This window comes from Zingiber officinale, chromosome 8B (assembly GCF_018446385.1).
Source record: "Zingiber officinale cultivar Zhangliang chromosome 8B, Zo_v1.1, whole genome shotgun sequence".
Taxonomy (NCBI): Eukaryota; Viridiplantae; Streptophyta; class Magnoliopsida; order Zingiberales; family Zingiberaceae; genus Zingiber; species Zingiber officinale.
Window position 1 is genome coordinate 19,795,470 of NC_056001.1, and position 23,007 is coordinate 19,818,476.

Genomic DNA, 23,007 nt, shown 5'->3' on the forward strand with positions numbered 1-23,007 from the left:
TATTCTTAAATGGTGAGTTGGAAGAAGAAATTTACATGGAACAACCCGAGGGGTTCGTAGCTCCTGGAAATGAGGGAAAGGTGTGCCGACTTGTTAAGTCATTGTACGGACTTAAACAAGCATCAAAATAATGACACGAAAAATTTAACAAAATAATGCTGTCAAACGAATTCAGAATAAATGAATGTGACAAATGTATTTATGTCAAAAGCACACCTGAAAGTTATGTAATCGTCTGTCTATACGTAGACGACATGCTCATAATGGGAAATAATCATGAGTACTAAGAAAATGTTGACCAATAATTTCGATATGAAAGATATGGGTCTAGCAGATGTCATATTGGGAATTAAAATTCTCAGGACATCCGATGAGATAGTTTTAACACAATCTCATTATGTAGAGTCAGTATTGAAAAGATTCAGTGCATACGATCTCTCTACTGTAAGACCTCCTATGGATCTAAGTCAACACTTAGTGAAAAATCATGGTGATCCTATATCGCAATTAGAATATTCTCGGATAATTGGTAGTTTGATGTATCTCACAAACTGCACACGTCCAAATATTGTCTGTGTGGTCAACAAACTGAGTTGTTTACCAAACGACACCCATTAGAAAGCACTGATGCGAGTTCTTAGATATTGAAAATATACTATGAACTACGGATTACATTACGGAAAGTATCTCGCGGTCTTGGAGGGATATTGTGATAATAATTAGATATCAGATATAAAAGACTCCAAATTCACTAGTGGATATATATTCACGATCGGTGGAGGAGCAGTATCTTGAAAATCCACTAAGCAGACGTGCATAGCTCGGTCAACAATGGAATCCGAGTTTATAACACTTGACAAAGCAACTGAAGAAGCTGAATGATTGCGGAATTTCGTGGAAGATGTTTCGAGCTGGACGAAACCTGTGCTTGCCGTACTTATCCACTATGATAGTCAATCGGCAATTGGAAGGGTACATAGTAGTATGTATAATGATAAGTCACGACATATACGTCGTCGACATAATACCATTAGGCAGTTGATCTCGAACGGAGTGATTGCAATCGACTATGTCAAATCTAAGGATAATTTGGCAGATCCCCTTATGAAGGGGCTAAGTCGAGATCAAGTATACTGCTCATCAAGAGGAATGAGATTAAAAATCTACAATTAAAAATGACTATAGCGGTAACCCAACCTTGTTGACTGGAGATCCCAAGATCTTGGTTCAATGGGACAACGAAGTTACAGAAGTTGTGTAACACACAAGAGAAATGATTATCTCTACTATCCCAATCTTAGGATGATTTGGTGTTGTCCTACCACATGTAGTGAGGGTAAGCTTATGATTTTAATGACTTCTATACCTTATAATGGTGGAGTATGGTGGGATACTCTTGATAAAAGTATCACCTATGTGAGTGTGAAAATAGACCGCTTCAATGAAACACTCATGAATCCAAGATGGTGTCCATGGCCGAAACGGAACCAACCATGAGAACCAAAAGTGGTTGAGATAAGTATCTGTGTAGGTGTTATTGTCTTAGTATACATCAACAGCTGAGCAGTTCAAGACATCACGTTCACTGCGCAACCTAGTATGCTCGATAGCATTCCATTACTGAAGATTCAAAGCCACAAGCTACCTTTCCCGATGCATTGACTTATCGATTGGACTCTTGAAAAGTGTCAGCATGCATACATGCACTACATGCATTAATTTCCATTCATGTGGGGGATTGTTGGATATAATTTTGCAAACTAAAATCTTGGTGCCATCGATCGTTTAAAGTCAAGTTTGACTTCAAAAATCTAAATCTACGTTTCGCGTAGATAAATATGGACTATTAATTTGCTCAAAACCGATTACGGGTGAATGAGAAATTAATTGTTCAAAGATGTGCTCAAATTAACATTAAGGAAAAAGATGAGATTTTAGTCCCACATTGTTAACCGGCGAGAGCCAACGTTTCCTTATATGTATTGCTGTGTTACTGTTGTTAATACAAAAGCACAGGTGCTCTCTACCCTTGGGCGAGCAGGTGCTCACACCTGTGAGCCCGCCACGCGCGTAATGAGCACTTTGTTGGCGGACTTTGCACTTCGCATCATCGCGAGGAGCATTGAGGAGCTTTAATTTATGCTCCACGTGGCATGGTCGGGTGATGCCACGTGGCAGTGACGTGGCATGTCGGGTGACGAGGCAGTGTCTATGTGGCACGTGCCTATGTAGAGAGCAATGACTAGATTAGGCGAACAGATGGTGACCGTAGGATCAAAGATGAGGACAGATCGCAAGTAGATGCAACATGGAGCGTCAGATTCTAATTTGGCGTTGAAGGGAAAGGCATGATCTGAAGCGTCAGATTAAATGTTGTAATCTGAAGCGTCAGATTAAATGTTGTAATCTGACGGCTAAGATCAAGATGAGATCTGAAGAGTTATAACTCTTCAGATTAAGGGACAAGATCATATCAGAATCTGAAGAGTTATATCTCTTTAAATCTGATGTTGAGATTAAGAGTCATCTGAAGAGTTATATCTCTTCAGATCTTATGGCTGAGATCAAAAGACCTTTAAAGGGTTATACTCTTTCAAAATGAATAATCCAGATCAGTCCAAACCAATGGTTACTTACCTCTTCACCCAATATAAATAGATCTTTCTCCTTCTTGGAAATGATTCATTCAAAAAGCTTTTACATTCAAACCATTCTTCCATCTCACTAAGAGAAGGTTCGTCGGTCTCGAAATTTGAAGTGCTACTATTTTGAGACGTCGTCATTATATCTTGGGAACGAATTGCTGCTATCCGTGAGCACCGTAGCGGAGCAATATCATTTTACGGAGATAGTATCGAACACTAGCCTCGACGACAACTCAGTTTGCTTCCTCCCGGCAGCAATCTCCCTGAAGTCCCGACAGTCGACTAAAATCGACTATATCAAATACAGAGAAGCAAATCCTGAGGCTCGAGGACCTCACAAATACTTAAATCGTGTACTACCCCCATTATGTCTCTCTTTCACTTTCACTAGCCGAATCAATTGCTACAATATACAATTGATTCAATATATTTTTATGATAAAAAAATAATTGATTGTTATATAATGACAATCGATTAAAAACTTTTTTTTTAAAAAAAATAAAAAGTCTTTTATGATAAAAAAAAATCCATTTCCCTTGATACGATGTATCAAATGTTTGAAGGTATAATTATAATCATGAGAAATAAACGAACATAAAGGGTCTGATTTCATATCATCCTGAACTCTTTAGATTCATCAGTAGAGTCTGGTCGAAACCGGTTGATGAACTCAAAGAGCTCGGAAGTCTAGTCGAAACCAGTTGATGAACTCAGAGAGCTCGGAATGACATACAATAAGGTCATATGTGCTTGTCTAGTTCTATTAATTGTATTCATGCCTCAAGTATCAATTCGATACATCATATTAAGAGTAATAATTTTTTAAAATGAGCACGAAATAATGTTTAAGGACGTTAATATAATTATAAGAACTAAACTAACACATAAGATATATTTCAATATCATTTTGAGCTTTCTAGATCCGTCAATTGATTTTGATCAAAATTAACTTATTGATTTAGAGAGCTCTAAATTAATTTAGTTTTACTGATTATATTATTACTTTTAAACATCAACTTATGCATCGTATTAAGAGCCATGAATTTTTAATTATAGAAGATCTTTTAATCATTTAAAAAAAATTAATCGATTACTAGATTATAATAATCGATTGAAGTTATCATTTATGGTCACAAAAACATACCGATTGCTATATTATGGTAATTGATTAAAAAAAATAATTTATATTTAAAAATATATTCTTAACATGAGGTATGAAAATGATATTTAAGAGTAGAGATATAATCAAGAGAACTAAAAAAATACATAAGACTTGTTTTATGTTATTTTGAATTCTTTAAATCTATCAATCAATTTCGATTAAAATCGATTGATGATTAGAAAGGATATGAAATTGAGTCATATATATTCATCTAATTAATTATCATGATTATATTCTATATCTCATATTGAAAATAATACATTTTTTATTATAAAAAACTTTTTAATTAGTTTTTATTAATACACTAGAGTAAACAATTAGTTTTTTATTCATCAATTAATTTGGGACAGACTAAATACCAGTAATTTACGTATTTTCAAAATTACTTACTCGATTTGAATAATAGGAAACTTAAACTCAGTAATTTGTCCCAAAAAAAACAAACAAACGACATGCGCTATCGTATGTGTCTCGTTCGGAGACCCGACCAACTGCAACTGATCCCGGAGCCAGTGAGTCTGCTGTTTCAGGACAAGGCACGCGGACACACGTCCGCCTGCGTCTGGACCAATCTGCGGCGGCCAAACAGCGTAATAAAAGCTGCTGCTCCACGTGAAACCCCCGGCCCCGCGTCCCACCGCCCACCCTCGTGGCCTCAACCACATCGCTGCTTCCTCCACCGCGGTCAAGCCACCTTCCCTTGACTCCGCTGCCCCGGCACCAAATTAACCGATTAACCCACACAAGTTTTACCAGATTTTATCCGTCTTGGACGCGATGGCACGTCCGCCAATGTGGCCTCCACTCCGGTCCGAATCTAAATCTGATCTACAAATCTAAACCCGGAGCATAGATTTTCTAGGATCTGGACTAGTGCAGTGCGGGCACGTTGAAAGGATAAAGGAGACGCCCACATGCCGCCCGGGGGCCCACACGGTGTGCTTCCCTCGCCCGTGGCCCGCTCGCGTCTCCGAGCTTCCAATGTTCCAAGTGGATGCGTGCGCCTCCTCGCTAATTAACGACTAAATCCCTTATCCAGCCGCTGCATTCGGTTTTTAACAGCCTAAAGCATCGGCCGAACCGATATTCCACAGGCCGAACTAAAAAGCATGGAGGAGGCGGCAGGTGGGATGACGATGCTGCAGCAGCAACAACACGGGGCTTCGAGTCCTCTCTTCCCCGACCACCCGCCGCTGCCGCTGCCGCCGCCGCCGTCGCAGTTGCACCTGAAGCCCCCCGCAGCGCCTAGATCTCTCGGCGAACCCTTCCACTCCCGCTCCCGCTCCCAGCCTGCGGCCTGCTTCTCCTTCGACTCCTCGCCCACCACCTCCCTCTCCGACTCCCTCTCCATGGACGACCACGACATCGCCCAGGTCGCCGCCGCCGACAGCGACCTTCCGCCTCGCGGGGCCCACCGGCGATCTCAGAGCGACGTGCCCTTCGCCTTCCTGCCTCCTCTGCCCCTGCCACCCGGCGCCGGAGTCAAGATGGAGGTCCAGTGGGACCGGGGGTTCGACGGCGAAGATTTGTTCAGCACCTACATGAACTTGGATGGCTTCGACATGCTCACGGACGGCAGAGAGAACGAGGCGGAGAGCAACTCGTCGGGGGCGGTGCAGCGGGGCGCCGCCGGGGACCCTGCTCTGGTTACGGCGGCTTCCCGGCATTGCAGGAGTCTCTCGATGGACAGCTTCATGAGGAAGTTCAACTTCGAGGAGGAGGAATCAGCAAAGCTGCAGCCGCCTCGCGGATCGCGAGCAAGATCGAGCGCTAAGCTGGTCAATTCTATGGGCACGGAGCCTAGCACCTTCAGCTTGGATTTTGGTAACGGCCAATTTACGCCGCCCGAGATGAAGAAAATCATGGAGAACGAAAAACTCGTGGAGCTGGCAATGGCGGATCCCAAACGTGTTAAAAGGTTAGATCACGAACATCAAAATCGAACCTTTTCGTATCAAAATTGCACGGACGACGACGATGCTGATGAATTCAAATTTGTGTTTTAAGGATACTAGCGAATCGACAGTCAGCTGCGCGATCCAAGGAGCGAAAAATGCGATACATTGCAGAGTTAGAACACAAAGTGCAGCTGTTGCAGACAGAAACCACCGCTATGTCAGCACAGTTCACGTTGTTGCAAGTGAGTTGTTCATCTCTACTGCTACTACTACTACTATTATTATTTTTAATTGAGTTTCTATTACTTTCACTGCAGAGGGACTCAGCTGGACTTGTAAATCAGAACAATGAGCTCAAGTTCCGACTTCAATCGATGGAGCAACAAGCACAACTTAGAGATGGTAAATTTTATCACTAGAAAAAAGTTTGTTTTGATACTTTATTCTTGGTGCAGATAGATAATTTATACAATAAGGATGACAACTCAATCGAATCTAGTTGTAGATTGCTTTTTGTCATTATTGTTGTGGTTATTTCTCTTTACGTTTGACGGAAAATATAGATAAAAGATCAAATTAGGATTAGTAGTTAATAGGAATAGTAATTCTATTCCCAATGAACTCTTGAGGAATAAAGATTCTCATGTTTAGTTGCAAAAATAAAGTTAAATATCAATTCTCCACGGAATTGTTATTCCCAATTTCTAAGAAATTATGTATTCCTTATCTATTCCGTTGTTCAAGTGCCAAAAACCTAATATCCATCATAACCTTCCTGAAAGAGTTAAAGACTTTTGCCATATAATAAAACCTAATATCCATCATAACCTTCTTTTCAAGTTACCTTTATACTACTCAAAGATTTCAGCAAAGCATTTATTCCTTCAACTACTCTATTTTTCATTACAGCTTTAAATGAGGCATTGACTGCAGAAGTTCAACGACTGAAACTTGCTGCAAGTGGGCTTGTAGATGCTCATGATTCAACCAACACCAACCAACAAACATCACTTAACGCTCGAACAATGGATTGCAGACAAGATCAATGATCCCATCAAGGTGGAAGGTTGCTATGTACAGGGCTTCATCAGTTACTTAGTTGGGCGTTTCTTCCAATCGATTATCTTGATGTGCTCATTTGTTCAATTTATCAAGATTGACATATTCTTTTAAATGTTGAAAATTTGTATTTTGGATTGTTGTTGATCATATAGACATATCAAAGTTTTCAAACTAGTATGAGATGGTTGGTTTGAGGAATGCATGTGCCATGCAAATTTGACAGTCATTAAGTTGCATTGTGTGTAATTTTTAAGCACATTATATAGTTAGCCAGCATATCAAAGATGAAACTCAGTCACACAAATTTCACAAGTGTTGATATATTTTCCTTTGCTCGATCATGTTCAGTATTTTAGCCGTCTCAATTCTGAATTGTAAGGCTATGAGTGGAAGATTGTTCTTAGAGCCACTTCTAACATACCTGCTATAGAATATGGTTCTACACAGCCACTCTCAACTTGATAGTTATACAGAAAGAAGAAGATTCCAAAATAAAACAGGTGAGGTAATGTGTTGAATATATGAACTATATGTAAACGATATCATTGACTGCGTTCGAAGAAGCAAAGCAATGGATAACCATGACGGGATTCAAAACTTGAACTATATTGATGATTGGATCAATTCTAACTTATTTGCTAAGTGTGTGGACACTGATTTCTCAAACTCAACTGCCATTGTTGGCCTTAGATTTCAGACTCAGAGGTGGAGGTTTTCATTTTGATCAAAATTTTGAATGGTCTCCTATGCCTATTGATCATGTCTGAAAGTGGTGGAGATGAAGTCTTGAGCAGATGATTTTGTTGTTGACTTGGAGAAGACACTGGGATAGAAAAGAAATGACACCTAACACTCTTCCGGGACGTTCCTTCCTGACTACACCGCAAAAAGAGCAAAAGAAACGTTAGAGCGAGAACCAGACAAGGGGTCCGCAGACAATCTGACGCTTAAATTAGTACAGTGGTCGAGCGAAAAATCGAGAAGAAAATAAACAGTAGATGCATGCGCACAATGTAAGGCGTGAGGATGTTTTTCTGTTCCTAGCCAACAGAGATAACCTCTTTTATGCTAATTTTCATAACATCCGCAATAATGAAGTGACAAAAAATATTTGGTGTTAGAACATGCTTGGTGATGGAAGATGTACAACATGGAAGATGTGCAGTCATCTTCCAACGAATCTTTCGTTACCGGTATATGAATCGCTTTTTATAACTTCTGTCATCAATGAGGCAGTTGAGAGAATATGTTGTCAGAATGTCGGGTGATGGAAGATGTATAACCATCCTTTGAGGAAGGTTCTATCGCACATATATATTATAGTAGCAAAATATCCTCTGACAAGTAGCTATTATTCGTTAACAGGTTGTTGCGATTCCCTTATAATGTTGTCAACTGGAGGTAGTCTGACTGATGACCTAATAGCCAACTGGATGTATGATGGGAGACTGACAATAAAAATAGGGAACTAAGTCCCTTAAATCCGATCAACTCTTAGATCGACCGATCGTATGTTGAGAGTTGCCTTAATGCTGAGAGATAGGGAGTTATGTCTTGTAAGCCCGATCGTTGTGGGAGATGACCAGGTTTATTCTCTGTATCTTAATACTGAGGTATGGAGTGCTGAGGCTCTTAAATCTGACTGGCTATAAAGCTGACCAACTCCGTACTGAACTCCTTAGTGTTGAGGAGTGTGAAGCTTAGTCTTGGTGAGAGCGACTTCGCCATCAACCTATACTCTTATCCTGATTGCCACTTCATCCTGATTTTGACTACCACTTCACCTTGACTTAACTTCCACCTCACTACTGGTCCACTTATAACATACCATATCATCTATCTTGGATGCACTTTTTATGATGTCACATTTCTACACTTAATTGGTTTTCAAGGCATCCCAACCCTTTTACCCTTTCATTGATTATGCATTTTGGGTTGTTTGATCATAACGGTTTTTGTATAGCCATAGGTTTTAAGGATGTGTCTATGTAAGCCATTTATCCCTAGGGTGGTAGACAAGTCAAGCCAAGTCAAGTTTTGTGGTGTTAAAAGTTATTTAATAAGGTAGCTAAGTCGAGCCAAGTCGAACCTAAAATGAACTAAACTATTAAAATGATTGTTGAAGCTTTGTTTGGTTTCTTTTTTATGAGCTTGACCTTGATTTAAGTTTCGTTTAGATGTTATCGAGCTCTCAATTCAAGGTTATTTGATTGTTTGAAACTTTTACATTTTAAACTTGTTTGGTTGATTATTGAGTTTGATAATACAAATTTATTTGTTCATTTAAAATTTTTTATCCATTTATTTTGCATGTTAATAAAAATTTCATTGATAAATATGGTTCATAAATATTGTTCACGAATGTTGTTCATAAATATTGTTCACGAATAACGAGCTAAACACATATGCATTCAAATTTATTTATTTAGTTTAATGAATTGATCAAGTTTATTTATTTAATTGATCCTGTCTGCATTGAATAATAAACATAAATAAGCTCCGAATACCAAATTTAATCATGAACATTCAGTTCATTTACAATTTTATTTATCCCAATGTCACTTTTCTCTCCATTTGAAGCTTCCCTTTCACTTGACCTCTCTTGTTGTTTTTTGTTTGTTGAGACCACAATGCTCGATGAGGGAATTAAATATTTCTTCTTGTTGACTAGTGGTGAATAAATTGAATTGCATAGAAAATTGGCACTGAGAATGTATGGAAATATTTCGTGTTGAATTGATCCTCGTTCAACCGCCTTTATAAAAACAGGTTTGATTCTACGTTCTTCCTATTGTAGCAATGCGTTACTTAATAACTTACAGGTGTTGCAGTAATGTATTCGACTGCATGAACATAAAATGTGAAGAATACTATGAAAATTTGGATAGTTGAACCAGTGATAAAGAACATGAAAGTGGAAGACTTAACTTGATTCTAGCTTCACCTTTGCAAGAGCATGAACATGTAGATAATTCACCGGTTCCTTTGAAGTCTACATACTGTTGAAAATTTGTGAAGAATATCGTCCATTTCCGTTAACAAGGGTGGGGAAGGAAGGTGGTCTGCCCCTAATTTTCATTCTGCGGCATTAGAACGGACAGGTAGCTCAAGGATTAGCTTCGTAGGAGTCAGGGCCATCCCTTGTCACACTGCTTCCTAGAGGATCGAAATTCATGTGCCATTTAATAGTTAATAAATGCTTATTATTGACGGCCGCACTAGTTTAAATCTGAGGAGGATCTGCTGAGAATGTGCCACTCAAGGCCATGTCTCTGCTTTCTGTATTCTCGCATGGGACAAAAGTGGCGTTCTGTGGACAAAAAAAGTCATGCTCTTTGCATTCAGAGTTCTAACATTCCAGGGCACAAAACCTTGTTGCAAGATGAATATCAAGCCAAGTCGTGCTAGTACAAAGTCAGAACTTCCTCTTTATCCTTTTTTGTTCGAACTAGCACAAAGTCAGAACTTCCTCTTTATCCTTTTTTGTTCGAAAAAAATTGATGGGATGAAAAGTTAAAGATACAGAGGTCTCGTTGATCATTCATAGACTTTATTCCGGCCTATAAACAGATGACATCAATATCGAATTAGAGAAGGAGTCTTCGACGTTAGCTCTCCGACGTTCAAATCAGTCACCTGCGATAATATAGAAGGCGGAGTAATAAAAATGAACACTGTAGCGCAAATAATATATATCCCACGCCACCATCGATACTTGGACCTCCCTTTATATAGAGTTCCTGTAGTACGTGAACGCTTCCCGAGGCAAGCACATTTCTCGAAATTCTCCCTGAAAAGACTTGTCAGTAAAGTGTCTCCGACATAATATCTTAACAAGTTGAGTATATCCCTGATGTGACAGTGGAAACTTCCATCGTGCGATCATCTTGTCGATCGTGCCTGGTGTCAGCGGCTCTAACTCCCAAAAGGATGTCGAGATATAACACAGTAGGTCCGTTGCTAGACCGAGCGAGTTAACCACTCGGCCAGAACTTCGCTGCGCTTGTGCCTCGTCCGCTCGGCCGAAACTCTGTTGCGCTTGTGCCGAGTCCTGTTGCTAGGCCTAGCGGAGTAGCTGCTCAGCTAGGATTCTGCATATTGTCTCCTCTTTTTAGTGTCCAACACCCCGCGCCTCGTCCGCTCGGGCCTATGTCGAGTCTTGTTGTTGGGCCTAGCAGGGTAGTTACTTGGCCAAGATTCTACATATCGTCTCCTCCTTTTGGTGTCCAATAACATCCCATTGAGCGTCGATTGTTTGACACATCTCCTCGAGTCAAAGGTGGGGTCAGACCGGAACTTTCTCCTCCCGGTCGGGGGCCTGATCGTCTGACCGGCCAAACGAATGACCGGCCAATACGATTATCATTCGTTTGGCCATATGATACCTAAATGTTGATCGTCCTAATTTTGATCTCCATCGTGACAACTAACCCTACAGGATGGGCCCTCCTTATCGCCGCATCACCAACCAAACACAAAGATTATGTGTGTGCCACTTTAAGTATCTGAAGAACAAAATGATGCAGTGCAAGCTTAATTTGGCGAGTTCCTTCATCTGCTAAATCAGAATACAGAACCAAGGAAGAAGAACATGCTCTGATCAGACATTTTTCTAAAACTTTTGTTCAGTTAATACTGTACACGGGAATTTGAGGAAATACTGATCATCGGTGTTCAGGCACACCTTGACCATGTTATTTGATCAGACTTCCCTACTCGAAACGTACTTCTAAGCCAACATAGCTCAAAGAACCAAAAAAAAAAAAAAAAACACATGGACATCTTATCAGAGCCTTTCATTCTTTTAGAATAACACTGCACTGGAAGCATATACGTTGCCTTGTAGTAACATCTACATAATTGGATGCTTCTAGCTTTTCGTTTCATATACCGAAGGAAACAGCCTTGTGCAGGAATGCATAGTTGATTCATTAACTATGTTCTATTGTATTATCTTATTTCTTAATCAACACAAAAGTGGGTCTGGCTGCATCAATAGCTGCCATCATTCATAGTTATTCTTTTCCCAACGGCATGGTCTGGGAATCATTTTGTCACACTCATAGCAAGCTTATAGCAATAAAACAAACAATTTAACAAAAATAAATTATAAAAAAATAAAATAAAAATGGCTCTGCTCACGAAATCCCTATGTGATTGGGCCAAGTATTCCACGTGGCCGCGCTAGAAAACAGGCACGTCTCCTCCTTCTCACCACTTCATCAGCAGCGTCAAACACGTACCCCGACCGCTGTTTTGCTAATACCGCGCTCCACTTCGTTTCCGGTTGACGGGCCTTAACGTGTGTTCCAATGTTTCCCGGCTCGCCGATTGCACGGCCGCACGACCAACTCCTTAACAGCCCACCAAAGGGAACGCCTCAGTCGACTCCGCCGCACTCCGCCTCCGCCTCCCCGCAGCACCCCATCAAGTTCCCTTCCGCCTACTCTTTCCCCTTCTGCAACCGTCCCGCCCTCGTCCTATCCCTCCTGGCTCTGCAGCTCATCCTCCTCCTCTCCGCTCGCTTACTCCCTGCGCCCCGCCTCCCCGGACCCCACCTTCACCGCTTCGGCTACGGCTCGTGCTCCTCCTCCGGATATATCTACGTCTACGATCTTCCTCCTGTGTTTAATTCGGATATCCTCGCCGAATGCCACCACCTCAATCCATGGCACTCCCGATGCGCCGCGCTTTCCAATTCCGGGTTTGGCCCTCGCGCCGACGACCTCGCCGGTGTGGTTCCATCCACCTTGCTCCCCTCGTGGTACTCCACCGACCAATTCACCGCCGAGGTCATTTTCCACCGCCGAATCCTCGGTCACCGCTGCCGCACGACCGATCCATCCGTCGCGACTGCCTTCTACGTCCCCTTCTACGCCGGACTCGCCATCGCCAAGCACCTGTGGTCCACCGGCTCCAGCTCACGAGACAGAGACAACGACGGTGCCCTCCTCCTCCGGTGGATTAAGGACCAACTTCCGTGGCAGCGATCTGGCGGCTGGGATCACTTCATCGTGCTGGGACGGATCACGTGGGACTTCCGGCGGTCAAGGGAGGGCGACTGGGGCGGCAACTTCCTCTACATGCCCGGGATGGAGAACGTCACCCGACTCCTCATCGAGCGCAACCCGTGGGACAGCAAGGACGTCGGAATCCCCTACCCCACCCGCTTCCACCCCCGGACCGCCGGCGACGTCCGCGAGTGGCAGCGGTTCGTGCTGAGCCGGAATCGGTCGACTCTGTTCGGGTTCGCGGGGGCGTTGCGGGCTGCGGTCAAGGACGACTTCCGGGGTCTGCTTATGCGCGAGTGCACGCGCGCGGGAAGCGGGCAGTGCCGCCACGTGGACTGCGGGAGCGGCCGGTGCGGCAACCGCAGCGCCGAGACCATGGGCCTCTTCCTAGACTCCGTCTTCTGCCTGCAGCCACGCGGCGACAGCTTCACGCGGCGATCGATGTTCGACTGCATGTTGGCGGGCACCGTGCCGGTGCTCTTTTGGCGGCGCAGCGCCTACGTGCAGTACGGGTGGTACCTCCCGCCGGAGGGGGAGTGGTCGGTGTTCATCGACCGGAGGGAAGTGAGGAGCGGAGCGGCGCGGGTGAGGGAGGTGTTGGAGGGGATAGGAGAGGAGCGAGCGCGCCGGATGAGGGAGAGGGTGGTGGAGATGATACCGAGGCTGGTCTATGCGGCGGCTGAGGAGGGGCTAGGGGAAGGCATGCAGGACGCTTTCGACGTGGCCGTCGATGGCGTGCTCCGGGGGTTCCGGGAGCAGCGTCGCCGCCGGCTGGGGAGGGAGGAGGATAGGGGAGTGTAGATACAAAATCGATAATACGAATTATTAACTACAGACGGCAACATGCACCATTGATTGAGATTTGGATCGAGAAAGCAGCTGTTACAAGATTTGCACCTTCAATTTTATGAGATCGACCAAGAAACATGGGGTTCAATACCAACATCAGCGAAGAAGAACCGTTTATGGTTAATTTGTTGAATAATAATTTGTTGTAAAATGGCATACGAATTTTCAGCATATGGCTTCAGTTGCCGAGTATAGTCCTATTATCATTATTATTATTTATTTTATTCGTCGAGTTTATTCGTTTTAAAGATAGACAATATTTTTGCAGTGTTCTCACGGGCACAGTTGGTATTTCAATGGTAGATAAATGGATACACAAAATTAAAAAATAAAAAATTAATCGGTTTGAATAGTAAATACTTGAATTAACATAAAATAAAAAAAATCAAAAAACGCAATGAGGTAATATTTGTTCATGATAATGGGATTGTTTTTTCACACATCAGATTGACTTGTTAATAAGAAAACCAAAATACGTGACGTTCTATGCTAACATAATGCCTTCTGATCAACAGAGTGAATCTGTCCAGCCGCATTAGATATACCAGGAAATTAAAATGCAACATCCAATCAGGAAGACGTTCTCTAAGTTTCATATGCAGCCTCATGAACAAATCACTGCAAACAAAAGTCCCAACGTCAGGCAAGCAAGTAATTCATTCTATTGTATATATTATTTGCATTGTAATCTTACAATCCCTGTAATATATGTAATTGAACTATGCCACGGCCAAATGCCTGGCGATTTCATGTTTTCAAGAGCCTAATTATCACACAAAATCAACAAGGGCAAAAAATTATAAAAAAAAAGTTCTATGGGTAAATACAATGCACATAAAATTAGATCAAAATTGTTTTGCAGAACCTGCTGCAATGATACGTTATACAATTGCCATCATGGCCTACCTCAAACATTTACCAGTTTGGGACGTCCAGTTTTCTCATCTATTACCACACGCAGACCAATACCATCAATCTCAGGTGTGTTCACAGGCTGCTGTAACTGAAACTCGGATAATTCATTCTGGTTTTCCAAATTTCCTTCTAGCAAGTTCCTTATAGCCCACAATCCCCATTCTCTTACCAAGGGATTGTCCTCGTCAACAACACATTGTTGCAACAGCAAAGGAATAGCTTTAAGCTGTCTGATCTCATCTTGAACCTTTTTCCTGCCATGTAGACAATTGGCAATAACAGAAACTAGGTCTCTCCGATACCCTCTATAAGGGCAGACCTTTCTAGCGGCTGCTGATGGTCCTGACTGGTCCCTAGTGTTCATGGATTTTCTAATAATTGCTGGTGGCTCAAGCTCACCTAATAAACACAAAAGATGCTGTAGAAGGCCTGCAGATAACAATGAATCAACATAGGAGTCTCCAGCATGTGAAACAGAATTCTCCCAAGCACATATATGCCTCAAAATAACAAGTGAATAGCCTAGGACATCAACTGCAGAGCAACCAGTTGGAAGATCAGAATTTCCAAGAGAAGTAAATTCAACAAGTGATGATGCTTTTTTGAGGACTTTCAGAACTTCAAGTGCAAAAAGATTGGAAATTATGGAAACATCCTTAGGTCGATCTCTCAAGTATTCTATCAAAACTTCAAGAAGGAATGTCTGATCTATAGTAAAGTGCACAGACCCACACTTTATTGAGTTATCCAAAGTACCAAGTAGGTCTAATCCCATAAACACACACGGGAAGTATGGTTCTTCAATGCAAACTTTGCAAAGGAGCCAATATAGCCAATCACCCTTGTATGCCACTGCAGTAGAAAGCAGAAACACAATCAATGAATGTCCAAGAGCAGTCATGCAATTTTGGAGAGTACATGAGATTAATAAGCCAAAGAATAAACAAGTGAGTCAGCAAAAAAAAACCTAGCGCAGTGTTAAGAAACATGAAAAATCTAAAATTGAATTGAAAATGTCATGTTATTAACAAACTTTGCAAGGAAGCCAATATAAACAATTCTCTTACAACCAAATGCATAGAAAAACACAACAAATTTCTTGAAAGCATTTATGCAACCCTAGGAGTGAGTGAATAAAATAATAACCAGACAGAAAAAAGCAAGTTCTTTCGTCAACAATATGCAGTGTTAAAAAATTCAAGAAATTGAAACTAATTGAAATATGTTGTTTGTTAAATAAAATTACAAAAGTGAAAACTATATAGATTATACATCCAAGTAAATTCAATCTCGAACACATTCTTAGTGGCAAATCAATTAGTAACATCTTTTGTGTGTATGTGGTTCTAGAAGATCCAAATGTATAAACGATAAGGCATAAAACAACCTGCACGAGCTGTGGTTATGACCTCCAAAAGAATTGGCAATCCGGTCTCAGTGTTGCAAAGCTCTGCCAGCCTCTGACGCCCTCCCCCGGAAGAACAGCACGTGTCCAAAACCATGCACAGAGGATCACAGATAGCCGGCTCATGGTACCGAGCCACCTGAAGTAACAAAGTTGGAAAGAACCTGGCCCACACGGCCGACCGATGCGCCTCCCCGGCAGCTGCAGCGTTCCCCAACGCCTGAAGCGCGGTGCGCACGACGTCGGCCGGCGCCGGCGGATCTCTCAGGAGAATGGATGCAATTTGATCAGGGCCACCGAGCTCAATGAAGGCGTCCTGGTTGGTGGCGTCCCCAGCGCAGAGATTGCGGACGAGCCGGAGGAGAGGGAGGATGGCGGGCGCAGGGTCGTCGGTGAGGCAGTGGAGGGCCGCACCGAGGGCTCCGCTGGAGGCGAGGCGAGCGCGGCCCTGGGGGGTTCTGGAAGCTTCCACGAGGCGTTCTAGGGTTTCCTCTCCTGCGCCCGCCGCGAGGGGATCGCCTTGATCGGCCATTAGGAAAATAATTGCGTCGAGGAGGGGTAAAAATTGCTCGGCAACTCACCAGATCGCTTAAAACACGCAAAACGCCTACAAATGAACACTTATTTACTAAAATACCCTTCCGAAAATTAAATTTCCAAATTATGGTGCTCAGAAACTTGGGCAACTACTCAGCAATGCAGAAGCAGAACAGAGAGACGGTAAAGCTGAATTAAATCTACATACTAGAAAGGTCTATGAGCTTAGCACACAACTTGAAGTATGTTAACCACGATCAGTGACTATTGAATTTATGCTTCAAGCTACAAATGAAAAAGAGATGGCATTAGAGGATGTTATGAATTCAGCTACCGAAGGAAAAAGGTTTTTTGAAAACTTGTCTAAGACTCAGGAGAAATAACTTCATGAATCTAAGAATCAAATTCAAATTTTGCAAAAAGAGCTCAAGTACTCAAGTGACGAAGCAAAAGTGTTCAAGAACAAATAGCAGTATGTATCGAGTGATCGAGAGAAGAAAGTACTTGAGAAGCTAAAAAATAAGTTGAAGACAAAGTGGAATACGGCCGGCTTTGAGGCATGTCACCGGGGCGATGACCAAGGGCTCTTAATTTTTAGGAGTCCCCAAATTTGACACGCATATATAATATATATTATATATACTTAGATTGTTTTAATAAAAATCTAAAAAATATATTTGATTGGATTATTTTAATAAAGTCCAAATATATATATATTTTGTTGAATTGTTTTAATAAAGACCAAAAAATATATTTTCTATTAAAATTTAAGAACAAAATCTAAACAAAGAAAAGAAAGAAGAAAGGTAAACTATCTTTTTTTCTCTTTCCAAGATTTTATTTATTGTATAATTCTTGCTTCATTAATTTGATTACATAAGTCATAAGACTCTAAAGAGTAAAGTATGAATCTTGAACGCTAATTTTCTCCTTTTTTCTCCTTTGAATCTCTTCTAATTAAATTAAAAAAATATATTAATTTTAGTTTCATCAACATCATCATTCATCAATATATAAACTTACAACATAAATTACATACTTATCTATATTTTTTCTTATTATCAATATTCAATATTGATTTTTAATATTGTATCGGAGTCAATATTTTATAATTTTTCTTATATATTTGAAAGAGTTTAAATAAATCATCTCAATTTTAATCATCATAGAATAAGTTATATCAATTGCTTCAAGCACAAATTAGACTTTATTGTTCTTTGACTATTATTTTCACCGTTTGTGTTTATTTTATTGTTAGCTTTGTTGCTAGTTTTGTGTGTTTTATTTTTACACTTGAAATTTGTAATACAAACATGTTTCTACAAAAAATATCAATCTTGGAGCTAGAAAAGAAACAAAAGAAAAAGAGTGGAACAAATTATTAAAACTCACAAAGGGGTCCTTCGTAAATTTTTTAAAGCTAACTCTTTAATTGAAAATTCAGTTGATGAATTGCAAGAAGAAAGTTAAGAAGAACTAAATGATCATGTAACAAATGAGCAACAATCGAGTAATCAAGAAGAATTAAATAATCATGCAATCAATAAGCGGGAAGAATTGAGAGAAAATGATGATCATAATCATGCAACGAATGAGCAGGAAGATTTTGAGAGAAAATGATGATAATGATTTGAATGTAAATGTCTTGACAATTTAATGTATCGAAAATGAGGTGTTAGAAAAACTTAATTTTGAAAACCTTATTGCTGATTTTACTTCTCAAAATGCTAGAAGATATAAATTGTTTCAATGATTATTTCATACTTATTTTTTTTATTTGTAGGCATTACATTTTTTGGAGAAACTTAGGGAACATATTTGGTATGATGTTGTACTTTTTGAAGAATCTTAAGAAATAAATTTTATATGGAGTTTACGATATTTTAAATGAAATATATTAATTTTTAAGTTTTTCTATTAAACTATATTCAAATTATAAATTAGTAATTTTTTTTCCTATAGAGGTCACTTTTCTATTTTCGCTCAAGGACCCCCAAAAGTCAGGGCCATCCCTGTGTACATAAAGGTTGTGGAGAAACTTACGACAATGAATTTGTAATTGAATTCGTTAAATGAATCTTAAATGAATTGGATTCAGAGTTGAAACTCCAGAGAGAAGCAGCAAGATTCAATCAAAAGCAGTACGACGCAAGAGAATTGATTGACAAGTTGAAAGCTACTAAAGAGGAATTGGCGTTTTCTAAACAATAGTTTGCTGAAGTAACTGAATATGCCAAATCACTTAATGCAGAGTTAAGTATGAAGGCAATGTAAATCAATTCTCTTGAACACAATGTCGAGGAATTTAGACGAGGCATCACAATCTCACATACCCTGGTTGTAGTTTCCCTCACCAAAATCTTCCACCTCGTCTTCTTCTTCTGCATCAAACCCTAAGGATGCCTTTGTTGTGGCACTGCGGTCTTGCGGATGTCTTCCTAGCATCTCCTCTTCTACTCAATATAGCCTCTCATGGATAGATTTTAATTCGGTTCTCATCATACGTCACATCTCTCTTATCAATACTTGCAATTGAAGATTAGGAAGTGGTCTAACCTCCTCGACTGCACCATCATCCTGGATGTTGGACATTTCTGGAAAGATGAAAGAAACCTCATAAGTCATAAGCACTCAATCACGTTTGCTCACGGTTAGACTCTAGTCAATGATATCTCTTTAGTACTTAATCAAACTCACATAACAATTCAAAGTTTACGATAGCAAAATTTAAGAAAAAATGAAAGAGTAGAAGATTGAGAGTAAGAGAAAACAAAAATGAATTGTTAAAGTTACTTTATGAAACTTTGACTTGCACAAGCAACTTCTTTTCCTTTTTTTCACTACACATTTTTTTTTTGTAGATTTTTTTAGTCATGCTTTTTTTTGCAAAACAGTAATTAAAGATAGACTTAGGGGGCGTTTGGTTCTCTCCTAGGAATCAGAATAGGAATGGATATCATAATATTATGGAATGAGTATGAGCTTAGGTATCATTCTTAAAAATGATGTTTGGTTAGTTAAATATTTTCAATCGGAATCAACCTAAATTTCCTTTTTTACCCTTACAGGAAAATAGGAGAAAAAATTAGATGGGAGAGAAAGTTGAATGTAAGAGAAACTATGATGAGAGAAAATGATGAGAGAGAAAGTGTGAAAAAATGGAGAGAAAATGAGGAGAGAGTGCATGATAGGAGATATTAAGAAGAGAAAAAGTATGATGAGAGAGAAAGTGTGATGAGAGAGAAAGAGTGATGGGAAAAATAAAGAGAGAGAAAGTATTATGAGAGAAAATGAAAGAGTGAGAAGAGAGAAAGTACGAAGAGAGAACGAGTGATGGGAAAAAATGAAGAGAGAGAAAGTGTGATGAGAGAAAATGAGAGACTGAGGAGAGAGAAAGTATGCTGAGAGAGAAAAAGTTATGGAAAAAATGAAGAGAGAGAAAGTATTATGAGAGAAAATGAAAAGTGAGGAGAGAGAAAAAGTGATGTGAAAATGAAGAGAGAGAAAGTGTGATGAGAGAAAATGAGAGACTGGGGAGAGAGAATGTATGATGAGAGAGAAAGTGGGATGAGAGAAAATGAGAAGCTGGGGAGAGAGAAAGTATAATGAGAGAGAAAGTGTGCTGAGAGAGAAAGTGTGATTAAAGAAAATAAAGAGAGAGTGTGTGATGAGAGAAAATGAAGAGAGAGAAAGTATGATGAAAGAAAATGAGGAGAAAGAGTATGCTAAAAGAGATTGAGGAGAGAGAAAGTTCGATGAGAGAAACATATGATGAAAAAATAAGGAGAAAGTGTGTAATGGGAGAGAAAGTGTGATGGAAGAGAATGAAGAGAGAGAAAATGAGAAGAGAGAGTGTAGGATAGGAGAGAATATAGAGAGAAAATGGTAGAGAATATGTGATGAGAGAGAATGAGGAGAGAGAAAGTATGTTGAGAGAGAAAGTGAGATGATAAAATAAGGAGAGAGAAAATATGATGAGAGAGAATAAGGAAAGAGTGTGAAATTTAAAAAAAATTGAACAAATATACTAAGTGTATTTTTGTCTAAAACTTAATTCACATTCCTATTTCATCAAAACCCAAGGGAGGGGGTGGGTTTCATTCATACCCAAGTTTTTGGGTTTCATTCTAAAATCTTGATTTCATTCCCATCAACCAAATACAAGGTTTGTGAATGAATTCATTCCCTCATTCCCAAACTCATAAACCAAACGCCACCTTAGCACTTGTCTTTGAACAAACTCTTATACTAGGCAACATGAATCCTACCAACAATCTTGATGGAACTAGGAATAAACGTTGAATAGAACCCCAAGAACTGGAAGACAAGAGTTTAAACCTTGACCCATAACCAAGAGTTAGAACTAAACAAGACTAGGAAGGAAAGAAACGCCACACCGTAAAGGGACAAGTTTCGATGACTCGAAGCTGTGAAGTTTCAATTCATTGTCGTCGGTATAGCTTTTTCAGTACAATTTTGTAATAATCTCTTGTAACCTTTTGCGCGATTATTGTTGTTACCCAAAGTAAACGCTCAACGAGCGTGGGCCTTGGAGTAGGAGTCGCCACAGGCTCTGAACCAAGTAAATCTCTGTGTTTGCTTGTGTCTCTGTGTTTTAATTTCCCTTGCATTATTCTAAGATTTCTGAAACGAAAAGTGAAAGTCACGAGCGCTATTCACCCCCTCCCCCTCTAGCGCTTTTCGATCCAACAATAACCTCATATCTTCAAATAAAATAAGTGAGGTTTTCCTAATCGTTCATTTATCAAATGGAGCAGTAAAGACTACCTTACTTGAGACTCTGTTTAGTAAGTAAACAACGGTCTCCAGTGCGTAACCCCAAAAAATTTTGGGAAGACTAGCATGATTCATCATTAACCTAACCATATCTAACAAAATTTGGTTTTACCTTTTAGACACACCATTATGTTGTGGCATATAAGGTGGAGTTCATTGAGACAATATCACATTATCTCTCTACACTTAAGTATTCACCATCTTGATCCTATCAAAGTATTTTAATACCTTTACCAAAATATTCTTTCTATTTCATGTTTAAATTCTTTAAACTTTTCAAATGCCTTAGACTTGTATTTCAATAATTACACATATCCAAATTATGAGTTGTTGGATCGAGATCGCACTAGAAGGGGGTGAATAGCGCTCGTGGCTTTCACGCGTTTCGGATTCGAAAAACTCGACGAGTAAGCAGCGGAATGAAATAACAACCACACACAAAGACACCAAGGGTTTACTTGGTTCGAAGCCTAAGGCGACTCCTACTTCAAGACTCGTAATCGTTGATCGCTTTTCGATAGGCAACAACTATAAAATCGATAAGAGTACAACAAGTGTTTACAATTAAATGTACTGAAACGAAAACTTATACTGACAATTAGAGATGAAGAAAACGAAACTTCGGGTTGTCGGGTACTTGCAACAGGACTTCTGGGTCGTCTTGTTAGCAACACACGAGAGAAGGTCACTTTAGAATTGATTATCTTAAGTTGCTGCTCGAACACCCCTTTTATACACTGCTGGAGGTGCCTCAAACCTCATCCAAGGCGCCTCCAAGCCTCCCAAGTCAGCCGCGTGGATCAGCGCAGAAACCTTCGTCGCTTATCCTGCTTGAGACGCCTCCATGGCCAGTCCAAAGCGCTTTCAAGCCCTGCTCCAAGGCGCCTCTAGCTCCATCCGAGGCGCCTCTAGCTCCTCTTCGCAACCAACTTCTATTTTGCACCCGAGGCGCCTCCAAGCTCCATGGAGGTGCCTCGGACACTGCTCATCCGAGACTTAGCTTATTCCTTTTGTACCTGCAAGACACATTAGTCTCAAAACAACAATAATACCTACAAGACAAAGTTAGAACAAATATAAACATGATAAATCAAGTGATCGACAGTCATCGGACTATCCAGGTCTGACTTCGGATTTCCGACCGGAAACCCTAGGTCGACTCGACGCCTATTGTTCCCTCTACGGGAAACGCATCCTCACCTACTCCCCTCAGGAGAGATTATCTGATGCTAGTTCAGTCCTCCAGACCGACTAGACTTTCTGCCTAGGGTTACCACCCCCTAGGACCTAGGGTTACCACCCCTAGGATTTTTCTCCACCTAAGGTTACCTCCCCCTAGGATCTAAGGTTACCCCCCCTTAGGATTTTCACCACCTAGGGTTACCACCCCTTAAGACCTAAGGTTGCTGCCCCTTAGGGTTTTCCTCCACCTAGGGTTACCACCCCCTAGGACCTAAGGTTACCACCCCTTAGGATTTTCACCTTGCCTAACCGCAGCTAGGACTTTTGCCTAAGAACACTTAGGACTTTCTTGCAATCTCCATCAGACATGTTAGATCACAAATAAGTTTAACTTTGATTCCTTTGCTATTATCAAAACTTGAGTTCGATCGTCGGATGCTTCCCGCACCAACATGAGTGATCTCAATGAAGGTAATGAAGTAGTTATAACCTCCTTGTGCATCGGTTGACATAGGTCCACACACATCGATATGTATGAGGGTTA

At 40.6% G+C, this 23,007-nt stretch overlaps 3 protein-coding genes across 5 annotated transcripts; 2 read left to right on the forward strand and 1 right to left on the reverse strand.

Moving 5' to 3' along the window:
• The first annotated feature begins 4,821 nt into the window (after nucleotides 1-4,821).
• On the forward strand, nucleotides 4,822-6,997 carry LOC122017526 (bZIP transcription factor 29-like). 2 transcript variants are annotated; one of them, XM_042575165.1, is made up of 4 exons: nucleotides 4,826-5,725; nucleotides 5,815-5,947; nucleotides 6,023-6,107; nucleotides 6,615-6,997. In XM_042575165.1, exons 1-4 carry the CDS (start codon nucleotides 4,917-4,919, stop codon nucleotides 6,752-6,754), a joined length of 1,167 nt encoding a protein of 388 aa, XP_042431099.1. In that variant the 5' UTR covers nucleotides 4,826-4,916; the 3' UTR covers nucleotides 6,755-6,997. The 2 variants fall into 2 exon arrangements, with proteins under 2 accessions (XP_042431098.1, XP_042431099.1); XM_042575164.1 differs by having other exon boundaries at nucleotides 4,822-5,725; nucleotides 5,815-6,107.
• Nucleotides 6,998-12,015: 5,018 nt separating this feature from the next.
• Nucleotides 12,016-13,612, forward strand: LOC122016367 (xyloglucan galactosyltransferase XLT2-like). The gene has a single exon (XM_042573638.1). It carries the CDS (start codon nucleotides 12,080-12,082, stop codon nucleotides 13,577-13,579), a length of 1,500 nt encoding a protein of 499 aa, XP_042429572.1. The 5' UTR covers nucleotides 12,016-12,079; the 3' UTR covers nucleotides 13,580-13,612.
• A 391-nt stretch (nucleotides 13,613-14,003) lies between these two features.
• Nucleotides 14,004-16,509, reverse strand: LOC122017088. 2 transcript variants are annotated; one of them, XM_042574585.1, is made up of 3 exons: nucleotides 15,930-16,509; nucleotides 14,534-15,394; nucleotides 14,004-14,245 (listed from the first exon to the last, which is right to left on the reverse strand). In XM_042574585.1, the coding sequence occupies exons 1-2, from the start codon at nucleotides 16,477-16,479 to the stop codon at nucleotides 14,535-14,537; spliced, it is 1,410 nt and encodes a 469-aa protein (XP_042430519.1). In that variant the 5' UTR covers nucleotides 16,480-16,509; the 3' UTR covers nucleotides 14,004-14,245; nucleotide 14,534. The 2 variants fall into 2 exon arrangements, with proteins under 2 accessions (XP_042430519.1, XP_042430518.1); XM_042574584.1 differs by lacking the exon at nucleotides 14,004-14,245 and having other exon boundaries at nucleotides 14,284-15,394.
• Nucleotides 16,510-23,007: the final 6,498 nt, after the last annotated feature.

Coding starts and splice junctions, on each gene's coding strand:
- LOC122016367 (XM_042573638.1), top strand. CDS start 12,080: ATGTTTCCCGGCTCGCCGATTGCACGGCCGCACGACCAACTCCTTAAC.
- LOC122017088 (XM_042574585.1), bottom strand. CDS start 16,479: ATGGCCGATCAAGGCGATCCCCTCGCGGCGGGCGCAGGAGAGGAAACC. Junction 15,395..15,929: donor CATAACCACAGCTCGTGCAG/GTTGTTTTATGC, acceptor TTTCTACTGCAG/TGGCATACAAGGGTGATTGG.
- LOC122017526 (XM_042575164.1), top strand. CDS start 4,917: ATGGAGGAGGCGGCAGGTGGGATGACGATGCTGCAGCAGCAACAACAC. Junction 5,726..5,814: donor GATCCCAAACGTGTTAAAAG/GTTAGATCACGA, acceptor TTGTGTTTTAAG/GATACTAGCGAATCGACAGT. Junction 6,108..6,614: donor ACAAGCACAACTTAGAGATG/GTAAATTTTATC, acceptor TTTTCATTACAG/CTTTAAATGAGGCATTGACT.